Below are 16202 nucleotides of genomic sequence, written 5' to 3'. Positions count from 1 at the left end.
TAGAGTTCTTGTCTGAAGGTCAACTGGTGGATTTGTTGATCAGTTCGCTCTCATCCAACCAACTTATCATGAACTGGACAGTCTCTGGTGTCAGTTTCATACACATTTTTTGTTAAATTATGGTCAAAATAAAAAAAAAAAAGTTACATGTTGATAGTTAAAACAACTGAAAAAAGGCAAAATTGTAAGTAATATCCACATCAAAAATCATTTATACTGAATAATCTTTAAATATGTTAATCATTTAAATCCACTAAAATAACCTTATTTTGCATTTATTTGCTGTTATTGTTACTGTTTACACAGTTTTTGAACATTGCAGTTTTCCACTGTTTGCATTTATTTCTGCCGTCCTCATTGCCAATTGTTTAGACAGTTTATTCTAGTTGTAGTTGTGTATGCTAAAATTAGCTAATTAGCACTAAAACAACTGAAAACTGAAAACTCTTATGCAAGTGGGAAAAAAAGCCTTATTTTTCATTAAATTTTATCATTATTTACCAAATCAATGCTAAGGTGAATTCAGAAAGACTTGAAACTAGCGATTGAAGCCTTAAACTCATGAGGAAAATGTTTGCTGAGGCCACAAATTAAGGAAGAGAAGTTGGATTAATTTTTCATAGACTTCTGTACATTCAGACTATAACCAAGTCACCCCCTGGTAGCTGGTAGAAAGAATGCAGGTTAAAGGCAGTTTTTGTATGAATTCTGTGTCTAAATTTATATATAATTTATGTGACGTCGGCTATAAACTAACCAAGTTGCTGATGTTGTTGCCTTACGTTAAAAAGTTGAGTTTAAACTTCACAGCTCAACAACCAACATGGTGGTTTACCTAAAAACAGCCGCTAACTTGTTTGGGTTTATATTCCTCAATAGTTTTTGTGCTTATGTCAACAGTTGATGTAGTTTTTTATATTTTCAGACATCAGTCTGCTCTGAATCTGTTGTTTGTTGCCATTTCAGGGTTAAATAATGAGGTTAAATGATTCATTCTGCTGCAGTTATTAGCATCTTATGTTTATTTATGATTAATTTAATCTAATAAGACTAACATGTACAGTGTAGCCCATTTAGTTAATGTAGTGATGATATTTCTGGTTTATTGATTCTCCACAAACATTCAAGAGAAGGTGTAATTTAGATTTACTTTGACTTACTACAGAAAGGTTGAAGGACTTCCTGCTCTGGTTTTCTTCTGCTTCTGACCTGGTAACTCACATTTTCCAGCTTAGCTCAGAGGCAGCGTCTGTCTGCTGCTCTCCGATTGGTCCGATCGTCTGTCAATCAGCCTCACGGAGACGAACGGGTCACAGTCTCCTGAATGGAACGACATTTGCTGGGTCAGCCAGAGTACGAGCGGCCTTCAGACTAATCAGATTTGTGAGCTCTAAGTCCGTCAGGCTCAATGGAGGAAACATCTGCACTGAGTTTCTCCTTCCTGAGTCCCTTTGATTCAGTCCAATATCGATTTTATCACCAGTGAAGCCACAAGATCCGCCTTTGACGTGATTCTAGAAACAGAACCTTAACCCTTGTGTCGTCCTGCGGGTCAAATTAAACCATTTTTAAGTTTGAAAATAACAACATTTTCACAGTGAAACTTCTGATGTCCACATTTTCAACATTTTTGGGAAATTTTTGAACAATTTTTGGTGGAAAAAAGAAATGTTAAAAATGTTTCTTAAGAACATTCACAAAAAAATCAACCAAAATCCAGTGAATCTCGCTGGATTTTGGTTGATTTTTTTGTGAATGTTCTTAAAGAAAATATTGGAAGTTTTACCGATATACTGTATATGTAATGACTTTCGATATTTTTTTTTTAATTTTGGAAGATTTTTACTCATTTTTTGAAAATATTTACAACAATTTTCTTGCCAAATTTGGGTTGTTTTTTTAAAAAAAATTTTAAGGGAAACTTTTAAGTAATTATTGGAATTTTCTTCCTGAAGGTTTGGAAAATTTTCTGAAAATTGTTAAATTTTTTTGCTGAATTTTTGGGTTTTTTTCAGACAAGGAAACAATATTTTTTGGTGCCTGTAAATGAAGACAACAGGAGGGTTAATTCAGTTTGAAGATAAAGGTGCGTTTTGACGAGTTATTTCCTGAGTTTTGTGGATTTTAAAGCTACAAACAGTTTCAACAAAAATACACAAAAAACCACAACAAAACCTGCGATTTAATAACACACAGCAGCACATAAGTAACACACACACACAGTACTTAACATAGTTCACAGCCTGTAATTGTAGTTATTTTGTGTGTGTGTGTGTGTGTGTGTGTGTGTGTGTTCTGTGTAATTATTACTATTTCACTAGTGTGTGGTGATTTTCACTTACTGCGTGTTTGTTTGTGTGTGTGGCTGCTCGTGTGTTATTTCCAGGTGTGTGTTCGTGTGTGTGAACTTAATTATCACTTCCAACATGTGGGTGTTGATTGGGACGTGTGTAGCTGTTGTTGTGTTCATTTACAGGTTTGTGTGTGAAGTGTGGAGTGTGTGTAGCTGCTGACTTTCAAGTTTGTGCCTTTTTGTGTGTGTGTTTGTTTTTGGTGTGTATAAAATGTATGTTCTTATTTCTTATTGCATGCCTGTGGGTGGGTGTGTGTGTGTGTGTGTGTGTTGTGGAAGTGTGTGTTCACGTGTCTAAAAGTGTGTCTCAGATGTTTTTTTTGTGTGTGTTCTCATACATATAGAAAATAAGTACATGTTGGTCTTTGTTTATGTTTATTGTGTGTTTTTGGATTGTGAAAGTATATTTTTGTGTACATTAACACTGTGTATATGTTTGTGCGTACATGATAGTCACATTTTACTGTGTGCTGTGTGTGTACATGTGTGTAGAAGGAGTGTGTGTGGTAATTTTCAACCTGCATGTTGTTTTACTGGACTGAACGTGTGTGTTTGTGTATTTGTTCTTATATTTGGTGTTTAAACATGATTGTATGTGCATCTTTTTGTGTGTAAATGTGTGTGTTGTCATATTTGTTTGTCTGTGTGTTTTATAAAGATATGAATGTTTGTGTGTGTCTGTGATGATTTTCAGTTATGTGGGTTTAAAAGTGTCTTTTTGTGTGTATAAATGTGTATTTGTGAGTCCGTTTGTTAGTTTTTGAGGTTTTAAATGTGTCTTTCTACATGTGTGTTTGATGACATGTTGTGTGTAGTTACATGTGTGCCAGTGTGAATCCAGTTTATACTCAGCTGTGTGTGTATTTCTTGTGTGTGATTTTATTTGCTGTCTAAATGGGTGTGTACATATGAGTGTTTGTGTTTTTACATTATGTGTATTTGTATATATACAGAAAACGTGGAGCTTTTGTGTGTAGAAATGTACATGGAGTGTGTGTGATTACTGATTTTAATGTGTATAAATGTGTGTTGTCGTGTTTGTGTGTGTTTCATAAAGATATGTTTTCAATGCTTGTGTGTGTGGTTGATGATTTGCAGTTGTCGTTTGGGTTTAAAAGTGTCTTTTTGTGTGTATAAATGTGTGTTTTCATGTTTTTTTATAAAGGTGTGTTTTGAGCGCATGTGTGTGTGTATTTACATGTCAGTGTGATTCCATTTACCAGTTTATGCACGTGTGTGTGTGTGTGTGTGTGTGTGTGTGTGTGTGTGTGTGTGTGTGTGTGTGTGTGTGTGTGTGTGTGTGTGTGTGTGTGTGTGTGTGTGTGTGAGGTTTTAAATGCATCTTTCTTCATGTGTGTTTCGTAACATGTTGTGTGCTTCTACATGTGTGTCAGTGTGAATCCATTTACCAGTTCATCCTTAGCTGTGTGTGTGTGTGTGTTTCTATGCATTTGTGTGTGCGTGTGTGCGTGTGTGTGTGTGTGTGTGTGTGTGTGTGTGTGTGTGTGTGTGTGCGTATGTACATAAGTGGTGGAGTCACAGAGTGGGTCGCCGTTAGCCTTGCTCATAGTGAGCGTCGCCATGGCAACGGCACTAGCAGCACAGTGTGAAGTGGAGGAAGAGCTGTCGGAGCTCAGCGTGATGGAAGCAGATACAGACAGACAGACGGACGCTGGTGTCACACGGAGACACGCCATTGGTCGGCGCGGTTGATGATGTCACATGTTTAAGTGGCAGTTTAAATGTGCGAATCCTCGTGAAAATTGCAGAGCCATCTGACTGCAGTGACCTCACGGCTTGTGTTGCCTTAGTGTGTGAGTGTTTGATCGGCGATAGATGATCAGCTCAGGGTCACCGAGAGTTAATGATCAAATCGAAAGCCAGGAAGAGGAGCAGAGACACTCAGAGGGGAGGGGGGAGGAGGAGAGGTGTGTGTCATACTGAGCATGCTCTTTGTGTTAACTTCCTGCTCTCTTCTTCCTGACAGAAAAAGACCGTTCAGAGGCCGGCGTTGAACCACACGGAGAGGGAAGCAGCCGAGGAGAAGCTCTGAGAGAATCAAACCTGAGGAATTATTACAACATCCAGCCTGGAGCTGTGGATTTGTCTGCCGTCTGTTTTTGTTTTTTCACCCTCTCTGTGTTTTTGTAAGAGGGTGACTCATTGAAACTGACATTAATCTTTTTTTGTTTAACAGAGTCGCTGTAATGTTTGACCTCTGCCTGAGACGCTGAGATTCTCTCTACTTTTACATTTGAAGTTTCAGAGAAACTCCGGGATTTTTTCTTTTTGAGCTGATCTCTTTCATTTTCTGTTGGTGTGCGTCTGTTATCTCACGCCGTCTTTTCCTGATAACGTTTGGTTTCTCATAAGAGGAAGAGAAGGAGGTGACTGTTTCTCAAGTTTCTCAGCCAGGAGCCAGAGCAGCATTTGCATTCCAGTTTGGCTTCCACAGGCACACAGATCCTCCCTTGTGTGCGACAGAGTGTGTTTGTGTCCCTCGGTGATACTTTAACTCGTATCGGGGCACAATAATCGGCCCTGTGTGTCTCTTCTGGGAAAAAATGGGATCAGAGAAGGACTCTGAGTCGCCTCACTCCTCGGTGAGTGGCGTCCCCAACCCTAAGTGCCGACCGGCGGGCAAACGTCAGGGCCGCATCTCCTTCCACAGCCTCTTCCACAGCAAGAGGGGCTCTCGGGGCACCAGGGGCCCCAAAGGAGGAGCGGCCACCCCTCTATCCCTCCACCACCAACACCACCCACAGCAGCTGCTCCCGTCTGCCTTGAGTTCTGCTGCGGCCTCCGCCACGCCCACCGCCACCACCACAGCCGCCACAACGCCCCAGGACGCCGCCTCCGGCACCCCATCGAAGCCACTGTCCTCCAGCCAGCCGTCCCTGGGTGGAGCCGCCTCTTCCGGGGACAACAACCTCCTGGAGTGCCCCCTGTGCCTGGTGCGCCAGCCTGCTGACCAGCTGCCCGAGCTGCTGGGCTGCAGCCACCGCTCCTGCCTCTGCTGCCTGCGCCAGTACCTCCGCATCGAGATCACAGAGAGCCGAGTCCAGCTCAGCTGCCCCGAGTGCGCCGAGCGTCTGGCCCCGAGGCAGGTGGCCGACATCCTGGATGATGCCGCCCTGCTGGAGAAGTACGAGGAGTTCCTGCTGAGGAGGTGCCTCGCCTCCGACCCGGACTGCCGATGGTGTCCGGCACCCGACTGCGGGTAAGAAACTGTCAAAACTATGTGGGAGTTTTAGGGTCGATTCCAATTATTGGTAATCAAGGAGACCGATACCGATATCTGGAACCAATACACATTGGCAGGAAAAATTAAAATCCTGGTTTAAAAGTTTAGAACAATACAAACTCTAACTCAAAACTTCACTGACGTACTTTAGTTCATTTATCCTCAAGTATTGATTGGGTGTTACTAATAACATTTAACCAATCAGACTTTACTTGAGACCCCGTTAATCTATTTTATAGTCGCTCACAAAAACTAACGATAGTCTGAAAATTCTTTCTGAAAATTCTTGCTCAAACACGAGGGACCTCGTGTTTGAGCAAGTTTCTGGCTTTTTGAGTAGCAAGCGTTCAACCTCTGAGGACCATGAACACCACTTTAATCACTCCAAATCTAACCCAACATTTTCTGTTTTTCAATACGAAATTTCGACTCAGAACTGCTGGATAAAATTTAGCAGCCCAACAATCTGCCTGAATCATCCTCTGGTGATCCTGAATACTGAGTGTCATCTGCTAAATGATCGATTTCTGCTTCTCTGAGGATGATATTTTCAGTGTGTATGAGTAGGTTTTCCACTGTTTGTATTGTGTCTCCGTGAGTGGGATCATTATCACTCTCAGTGGGGATGAAAATGAACCTCGACTGGCTTTTTTAAAATCAATATTACAAATATTATCCTAGGATGAGCCTGTTATTGGGCCTCTTTGCTCAGGATACTGTGGCTGTTTCTCTGTATGCTTTTCTCATGATTTTAATCAGAGTAAAATAAACTCTGAGAAAAAGAAGCAAGGCGAATTCAGAAAACGGCGATCAGAGTGATGTCTTCAAGCTCCCTGTTTTGTCTCTCCAGGAAGCCAAAGGTATTTTACAGTCATATGAAAATGGAAAAACCCAAGTCTTTGAACAGGGAAACTGGAACCAGCAAGTGTTTGATAGTTTTGACTATAACGATTAATGGATTAACTCTCTGTATGGTAGAAAAGGTATATTGTCTTTAAAAAAAAAAATCCCCAAATGACACCATTTTGTCAGAGCCAGAAACTGAAAAACAGAAAAAATCTGTAGATTTTGTCTTTGAACTATTCACGTGTGGCTTTCAATTTCATCAGGAAAATTAACCAGATCTAAGCTTAACATTATGATATTTTGTGTCTCATTTAAAACATTGCCAAATGTAAACCATTTTTACTGGCTAGATTCTGTAAAAAATTGAAACTTCTGCTCTTCTTGGCACAACTGTGGAGCCATGAATGAGTCAGCTGCAACCAACCGTCATGTTCGAAAAATTTAGGGACTTTTTGGTTGAACTGCAGGTTGTGTTTACACAAAGCAGAGAAAAGACACGATAAGGAAATAATGACATATCTATAACACGTAGAGCAACTACTGTTTCCCAGTATTGGTGACGCCTGTAGGCTACTGGGAAAATATTTGATTCCAGTTTTTTTGCAATTTTTGTGGGACAAATGAAGAAATGTAACTTATTTTTTTATGATTTATGGCATTCTAACTGTGTCATACTGGCAGAAGACATTTCCTTCTATTCATGTTTGTGCTGTTTCTATATAAGTGTAGAACTTTAAATTGAAATAAAAAATGAGCCTACAGTGAGTAAAAAACACCCAGAAACTGCCTGAGGTTTAATCAACTGGATTGCATTCATGAGAAAACAGACTGGAAATGAGGTTACAAAACCAACAGTCATGACGATAACGAAAGATTAGTCATTATTTACTGTAAGTTGCTGGTTCGAGTCTATTTTGGTTCAGCTTCTAAGTTATCTGACTGAAATTTAGTATAAAATACTTGCAGATCGTTTATGGTATCTCATATTTGTTTAAATGTTTGTTCTGGAACTGAACTAAATGCCGAGTGGCACAATTAATCAATCAAAACAAACAAGTCTCTGTGATAAAAAGAAACTAAAATACTACAAAGTAAGAATGCACCACAGCCGGAGGCATTTCAAGTACACTATATTGCCAAAAGTATTCGCTCATCTGCCTAGACTCGCATATGAACCTAAGTGACATCCCATTCCTAATCCATAGGGTTCAATATGACATCGGTCCACCCTTTGCAGCTATAACAGCTTCAACTCTTCTGGGAAGGCTGTCCACAAGGTTTAGGAGTGTGTTTATGGGAATTTTTGACCATTCTTCCAGAAGCTCATTTATGAGGTCACACACTGATGTTGGACCAGAAGGTCTGGCTCTCAGTCTTCGCTCTAATTCATCCCAAAGGTGTTCTATGGGGTTGAGGTCAGGACTCTGTGCAGGCCAGTCAAGTTCATCCACACCAGACTCTGTCATCCATGTCTTTAGGGACCTTGCTTTGTGCACTGGTGCACAGTCATGTTGGAAGAGGAAGGACCAGCTCCAAACTGTTCCCACAAAGTTGGGAGCATGGAATTGTCCAAAATGTCTTGGTATGCTGAAGCATTCAGAGTTCCTTTCACTGGAACTAAGGGGCCAAGCCCAGCTCCTGAAAAACAAGCCCACATCATAATCCCCCCTCCACCAAACTTCACACTTGGCACAATGCAGTCCAACAAGTATGGTTCTCCTGGCAACCACCAAACCCAGACTGGTCCATCAGATTGCCAGATGGAGAAACATGATTGGTCACTCCAGAGAAGGCGTCTCCACTGCTCTAGAGTCCAGTGGTGGCTGCTTTACACCACTGCATCCCACGCTTTGCATTGCACTTGGTGATGTATGGCTTGGATGTAGCTGCTCAGCCATGGAAACCCATTCCATGAAGCTCTCTGCTGAAGCACTGTTCTTGAGCTAATCTGAAGGCCACATGAAGTTTGAAGGTCTGTAGTGATTGACTCTGCAGAAAGTTGGCCACCTCTTGGCACTATGCTCCTCAGCATCCACTGACCCCGCTCCATCAGTTTACGTGTCCTACCACTTGGTGGCTGAGTTGCTGTCGTTCCCACACACTTCCACTTTCTTATAATACAGCTGACAGTTGACTGTGGAAAATTTAGGAGTGAGGAAATGTCACGACTGGATTTGTTGCACAGGTGGCATCCTATCATAGTTACACACTGGAATTCACTGAGCTCCTGAGAGCGAGCCATTCTTTCACAAATCTTGTAAAAGCAGTCTGCATACCTAGGTGTTTGATTTTATACACCTGTGGTCATGGAAGTGATTGGAACACCGGATTCTGATTATTTGGATGGGTGAGCAAATACTTTTGGCAATATAGTATCTGTGGCAGCTGTTTGGGTGAATTCATGGAGGGAAGCCAGAAGATGTTTCACATCAGAATGGCTTGTCCAAGGCTGGAAGCACCATTAGCACACTTTAGCTTCCGTTAGCACACATTAGTGTTTTTGTTGGCACACATTAGCTTCTGTTAACACATATTAGCTTCTGTTAGCACACATTAGCTTCTGTTAGCACACATCAGTGTTTTTGTTGGCACACATTAGTTTCTGTTAGCACACATTAGCTTCTGTTAAACACACATTAGCTTCTGTTAGCACACATTAAAATTTTTGTTGGCACACATTAGCTTCTGTTAACATATTTAGCTTCTGTTTGCACGCATTAGAGTTTCTGTTCGCACACATTAGCTTCTATGAATGCACATTAGCTTCTGTTAGCATGTGTTAGCTTCTGTTAATACACATTAGCTTCTGTTAGCATTGCTAGTAAAAGGTCAGCTGTTTAAAAGACTTATCAGTTTTCTTTTGTGTCCCAGTTTTTGTTGACACACATTAGCTTCTGTTAACATACTTTAGCTTCTGTTTGCACACATTAGCTTCTGTTAACACACTTTAGCTTCTGTTTGCACACATTAGCTTCAGTTAGCATACATGAGAGTTTTTGTTGATACGCATTTGCTTCTGTTAGCAGGCATTAGAGTTTCTGTTGACACACATTAGCTTCTGTTAACACACATTAGCTTCTGTTACCACATATTAGAGTTGTTGTTGCACACATTAGCTTCTATTACCACACATTGGATTCTGTTAGCATACAGAGTTTTTGTTGGCACACATTAGCTTCTGTTAACACAGTTTAGCCTCTGTTTGGCACACATTAGTGTTTCTGTTAGCACACATTAGCTTCTGTTAGCACACAGAGTGTCTTTTAGCACACAGCTTCTGTTGACGACACACATTAGCTTCTGTTAAGACACGGAGTTTTTGTTGGCACACATTAGCTTCTGTTAGCACATGTCGGCTTCTGTTGACATACATTAGCTTATGTTAAGACACATTAGCTTCTGTTAGCATATGTTGGCTTCTGTTGGCACACATTAGCTTCTGCTAGCACATGTCGACTTTTGTTAACACACATTAGCTTTTGTTAGCACATGTTGGCTTCTTCTGTTAGCACATGTTGGCTTCTGTTAACAGACATTAGCTTCTGTTATTATGCTAGTAAAAGGTCGGCTTTCTATTAGATTTGTCAGTTTTCTCTTCTGTCTCAGTTTCTCTAAAACGTAACATTTTAGGTTATTTCCTCACTTCCTGCTGTAACTGTCTGGGTTTCAGATGAGCAGCGTTGCCTCAGTTTCCACATAAATACCGGGGTTTTTCTGTCGAGGTCACAGAACAGGAACCAGAGTGACCCAGCGTGCCAGAAACAGTGAGGAAGTTGAATGTGAAAGCGCAGAGAGCAGCTGAATCTGGGTTAGAGTCTCTGTGGTCGGAGCCTCGGGTGGGTTTCTGGAGGCTGAGCTGCTCTCGTCGGGTTTCTGGAACAAATGCGAGGCGTTTGTTTCATCATAGAAAGCGCGAGTGATTCATTGTGTTTGTGTTTGTGTGTGTGGGTCGGACCGGCAGTGATATTCTGCAGCTGTGGTTTCTGTACAGTAATACCGGTACCGTCACGGGGGAAAGAAAAGAGCATCTGTGTGGAAGCAGCACAAACCTGACCATGCGTTCGTTTCTGTTTCTGTCACAGCTTATTCTGAGGTTTGTAAAAGTAAAAGTGTAGCTTTTAGTCTCTGGTAGCACTTTTAGGTACTTTTTTAAAGTCAGAAAGCTGTAAAATTTACAGCTTTTCATCCTAAACGCAGCTATAGGACACTTAAAAATAATTTTAAAGAACAATTTACTGTTTTTTTTTTACAGGTTCTCACAGCTTTGTTTAGTAAAATCATAGATAACATGCATGACTAAATCACAGTACAGTTAAATATTAATTTATATTTAACCTGTAAAATAAAAAGTATCCATAAATATAAATCATAACTAACATCTATGTTAACTATCTGTATTTTTATAAATGTTCATTAATTTTTCTACAACAATTAACCGTATACAATTTTTCTCTATATTTTTAATCAATAAAAAAATATAATAATTAAAATGGCAGAAAAGTATTAACTTAAACATTCATTAATGTATTATTAAGGACTGAGAAATGATATAGTTTTAAATATTATTTTACAGATTTTAAAATTAAAAATATAAAATTATACAAATTTTCACTATATTTAAATCGGCAAAAATGTAGTTATTTTCCAGATTTTAACAGGTTTGGTAAATAAAATCAGAGCGAAAGTATTTTACAGGTTTTTTTTTGTTTTGTTAAATTACTGATAATATTTATGAGAATGACAGAAAAGAAAAGTATAAATTTATACATTAATCACAAAAAACACAAATTGTAAATATTAATATGTAAAAAACTGACTTTTTTAACTTCTTTTACCAAATGTAATCATATTTTTTTAAAATTGTATTTAAATTAGCAAGAAATATTTATTTTACAGATATTTGTCATTATTTAAAGGAATACTTTTATATATTAAAGACAAAGAAGCAGTAGATTTTTTTAAAAAAGACAGAATAATTTAATTTTCATATCAACTGAGAAAAAAGCTTAAAACTGTGTTTTTATAAATGGTAATTTGATTTTCTATAACTTTCGACTGTAAAATTAGACAAATTTTCACAAAATTCAAATCCGCAACTATATTAATTTACAGATATTTGCCGTTATTTGAAAGAAAACATTTGTATAACAATGTCTGAAAATGGAAAATTATTTAGTTATTTCACAGATTCCCCCCCCCCCTTTTTTTTAAATTTAAGTACAGATATTTAATAAAATCACAGAAAAATCCCTGAATTGAGATTACTGCCCTACTTCAGTTAATCTATAACTGGCCTCTACTAATGTGAAAATCTATTTTTATTTATTTATATTGTTTTTGTAATATAATTGTACATTATTTGTTGTATAAAGATTATTATTATTGTTTCTGGATTTTATTTATTATATATTTTATCATATAAAAATATAATAATTTTATATATTTATTTTATTTGTTTAGATCCTTCTACATCAAAACTACATCTGTCAAATCAGATTTTCAGTGAGTTCATCCATTAAAACAGAAAGAATATGTAAGATTTCTGAAAGCTGCATCATCTAATCAGCAATCTGCTCATTTAATGTAATTTTCTGGATTAGTACCACAAAGGAAATGCAAAAATTCAACCTCTGAGAACAATGAACACCACTTTAATCTCACCAAATCTAACCAACATTTGGTGTCATCGTGTGCTAGAAAAAATTTTATAAAGCAAACATCAATGAATCATCCTCTGGTGACCCTGAATATTCAGTTTCTTCTGCTAAATGATCGATTTGTGCTTCTCTGAGGATCACTTTTTCAGCCTCTAACTGAGAGTGGGAGTAGGTTTTCCACTGTTTGTTTTCTGTCTCCATGAGCGGGATCATTTTTACCCTCAGTGGGGATGAAAATGAACCTCCACGGGCTTTTTTAAAAATCGATATTACAAATATTATGTTGAGGCTGTTAATGAGCCTCTTTGCTCTGGATGCTCTGTTTCTGTGCAGGCTTTTATTTTAATCAGTTTACTGTGGGATGAAGAGGAGAGGCTGAATCTGTGTTGTTTTGGAACCAGTTTGGTGATGGTTTCATGAAGCTGAAGTTAGTAGAGACGAGCTGTAAGTCGGTTTAACGTCCCGGTAGAAAATAAACCCAAACCAGAGAGTGTGTTTTCATCAGCAGCATCAGCGAGGAGGTCGACCGCTGACCTACATACTTAACGGGACGATCCTCCGTCTGACGCCAGCAGTGACTCAGCTTCATTTCAGACAACTTCACCAAATTGGTATTCAACGCAAACAGCCGGAGCTGCACACACACTCAGTAACACACACAGACACGCACTGACACACACAGTAACACTCAGTAACACACACACACACACACACACACACACACACACACACACACACACACACACACACACACACACACACACAGTAACACACACTAACACACACACACAGTAACACACACACAGAGACACACTAACACACAGTAACACACAGTAACACACACAGACACACACTGACACACAGTAACACACACAGACACACAGTAACACACACAGACACACGCAGACACACAGTAACACACACAGATACACACACTAACACACAGTAACACACACAGACACACACAGACACACAGTAACACGCACAGTAACGCACACAGAGCACACACAGTAACACACAGCTGCTGGTGTTTTCTGGAGAGGATTCGTTCTCAGAAACAGTCAAATAAAAAGGTGTGAATTTATTCTGTGAAAACCGTAGCTGGAGAGTTTGTAGCTGAGAACGGACATGGTGTTGTGGGAAAGTTACGTAAATGTGATGTGGTTTTTTCAGTCTTATCTGGTCTAGGAGATAAACAGAAGACTGTAGATGATGAATATTTATGAAAACAGAACTGCAAAAATACCCGCAAAAATATTTTTATTTTACAGATATTTGTTGTTATTTTTTAAAGAAAAAATATTTATATTAAGGCTTTAAAAATACTAAACTACTTTTAACGGGTATTTTACAGATTTTCTCTGTTTTGTTCAATTACAGACAATATATGAAAATCACTGGAAAAAAATTATTAATTTACATGTGGACTGTTTAAAAAAATGCCCAAACTGTAAATAATCATAAAAAAATCGGTATTTTTAATAAATGATAATTTGTTCCTTTTATAATGTTTCAACATTAAAATGACATCATATTTTCTGTATTTAAATCAGCAAAACTCACATTATTTTATAGACATTTACAGAAAAAAAACTTATTTTTACCAATAATAATTTTGTACTTTTGCAAAAAATATGCAAAATTATACTCTTTTTTATTGTCTTTAAATCAGCAAAATAAATAATAATAATATTTGACAGATGTTTGTCATTATTTGAAAGAACAAATATGTAGATTAAGGATTGAAAAATAGTAAATCATTTTTTACCGTTATTTTACAGATTTTCCTGTTTTGGTAAATTGACGATAATTTATAGTAAAACTACAAAGGATTTTAACAGTATTTTTACAAATAATCATTTGTATTTTTACAGTGTGACTATTAAGCTATTTTACTGTCAGCGAAATCTGAAAAACTATCATTATTTTACAGATACTTGCTGTTGTTTTCAACTATTTTTACAGTTTTTGACAGTTCCAGTATTCCACCGTTTTGTTTTTTTTTTTTACATATTTTTCTGCTGCTAGATTTTTGCTGTTTTGTTATTTTTTTAGGTTTTTATTTCCAGTCTAACAGTTGTTCACCTCTGACTTTCTGTCTATTTGGCCAATCAGGCCTCGACTGGAGTGACTGTCAATCCTGAGCGTCCAGTCAGAACGGAGCCTCCTCCGTTTCTGCTGGATGTCAGTTGCTATGGCGACTATCGATGCTGCGTAGTGGGAGCGTTGCCAGGGGTAACAGGAGCCGGGACTTAATTAAACAGATCAATACGGCGTGCTTGTTGTTTTGAATTGTGTGTCTTTGTGTTTCTGTGAGTCATGCTGCTCCTGCAGCATCTGTTGGCGCTGCAGCGTCGCATTTACAGCCTCAGCAGGATTCCCAGGTGGTTGTCGGTGGAGCTGAACGCCGTCAGGGCTGTCTGTGCACGTTTCCTCTCAACACGCAGCATGTCATAAACCTCGACTCGTGTTTGTACGTTTACATCCCGGCTTGTGATCCTACATGCCCCTTCCACCCTCCCTCTGCCTGGTTTTGTTTTTCCTCTTTGTTCCTTTGTGTTTCTGGGTTGTTTTTTCTTCTTCTACACCCTGGAAATGTCTCTGTGCTGCTCTGATAGTGAGACAGTGTTGCCCTGAGATGCTCTTTCATAATAAAAGCCCCAGTGGCCGCCTGTGTTTTGTTCTGCAGCCAGACGATGAGCTGTTTTCTAGCTGGTGACTGTAGTCGTCCAAAGAAAATACTGAAATCAGGTCAGATCTTTAACCAATCGATTCATCACAGGGAGAAAAACAACAAACCACATTATCTCTAAATTACCTGATTGAAGCACAGTTCACTGAGTTCACGCTACCTGCTGCCTTATCAGAATAATTGAAGCATAAATCAATATAACAAGCTCATATTTACAGCATATTAAACCATTTTTTAAACAAAAAATCAGTTAAATATTGTGTAAATGACATCAAATATCTGTAAAATAATTATATTTAATCCAATTTAAATGCAGTAAAACAGTCATTTTTTGAACTAATATTATAAAATTTACAAATTATTTACAATTTATTATTTGGAAAAGAGTTTTGATGTGGACACTTTTTACACTTTTGGCTGTTGTTTTTTTTTTTTTTGAATTTTACCATGTAAATTAAAACTTTTCCCCCCTGCAAAATACACAAAACAGGAAAATCTGTAAAGTACCAGTTAACAAAATTATTTACCATTTTTTAAATCTATAATTTGACTATTTTTTTCTTTCAAATAAAATCAAATATCTGGGAAAACTATATATATATTTACTGTTTGAATGTAGTGAAATGAAATAGTGTAATTTTACAGCCAAACATTGTTAAAAAACAAATTAATATTTCTTAAAAATACAAATTAATATTGATAATATTTACAGTTTTGGCTTTTTTTTTTACAGTCAACATGTAAATAAAGACTTTTTTCCTATGATTTTGTCCCTTATTATCGATATATAAGTGAACAAAACAAGAAATCTGTAAAGTACCCGTTAAAAAAAAATACTTACCATTTTTAAAATCTTTAATATACATTTTTTTCATTCAAATAACAGCAAATATCTGTAACATAAATGTATAGTTTGCTGTAAAGTGCCAGGTAAAAAATATCTTTAATATACATATTTTTTTCTTCCAAATATCAAAAAACATCTGTAAAATAACTATATTTTTGCTGTTTAGATGTAGCAAAAAGAAATGGTCTAATTTTACAGCCAAACATTGTTAAAAAACTAATTAACATTTCTATAAAATAACATTAATATGGACATTATTTATAGTTTTGGCATATAAATTACAGTTTATTTTCTGTGTTTTTAACTATATATTAACTGTAATTTAACAAAACTGGGAAAATCTGTAAAACAACACTAAATGTACATAATTATGTATAATTTTTAAGCCCTTAGTATACTTTTTTTTTAATAGCGGCGAATATCTGTAAAGTAATTATATTTTTGCTGATTTTATTTCAGTTAAATTGTGCAATTGTATGGTCAAACATTGTAAAAGAACAAATATTTGTAAAATGTAGGCATATTTTCTAACATTAATACTTTTTAAAAATTTTATTCTTATT

General features: G+C 37.4%; 1 protein-coding gene across 1 annotated transcript in view; it reads left to right on the top strand.

Moving 5' to 3' along the window:
• rnf19b (ring finger protein 19B) overlaps positions 1–16202 on the top strand; it is a 68346-nt gene that overhangs the window by 25032 nt on the left and 27112 nt on the right. Inside the window, exon 2 of the mRNA XM_023264117.3 lies at positions 4341–5573. Within this exon, the coding sequence (XP_023119885.2) occupies positions 4918–5573 (656 nt within the window). The 5' untranslated portion in view covers positions 4341–4917. The remainder of the gene's footprint in view (positions 1–4340; positions 5574–16202) is intronic.

Source organism: Amphiprion ocellaris, chromosome 15 (genome assembly GCF_022539595.1).
Source record: "Amphiprion ocellaris isolate individual 3 ecotype Okinawa chromosome 15, ASM2253959v1, whole genome shotgun sequence".
NCBI classification, from domain to species: domain Eukaryota; kingdom Metazoa; phylum Chordata; class Actinopteri; family Pomacentridae; genus Amphiprion; species Amphiprion ocellaris.
The sequence above is the reverse complement of the archived record's forward strand: the minus strand, read 5'-3'. Positions and strand labels throughout refer to the sequence as shown.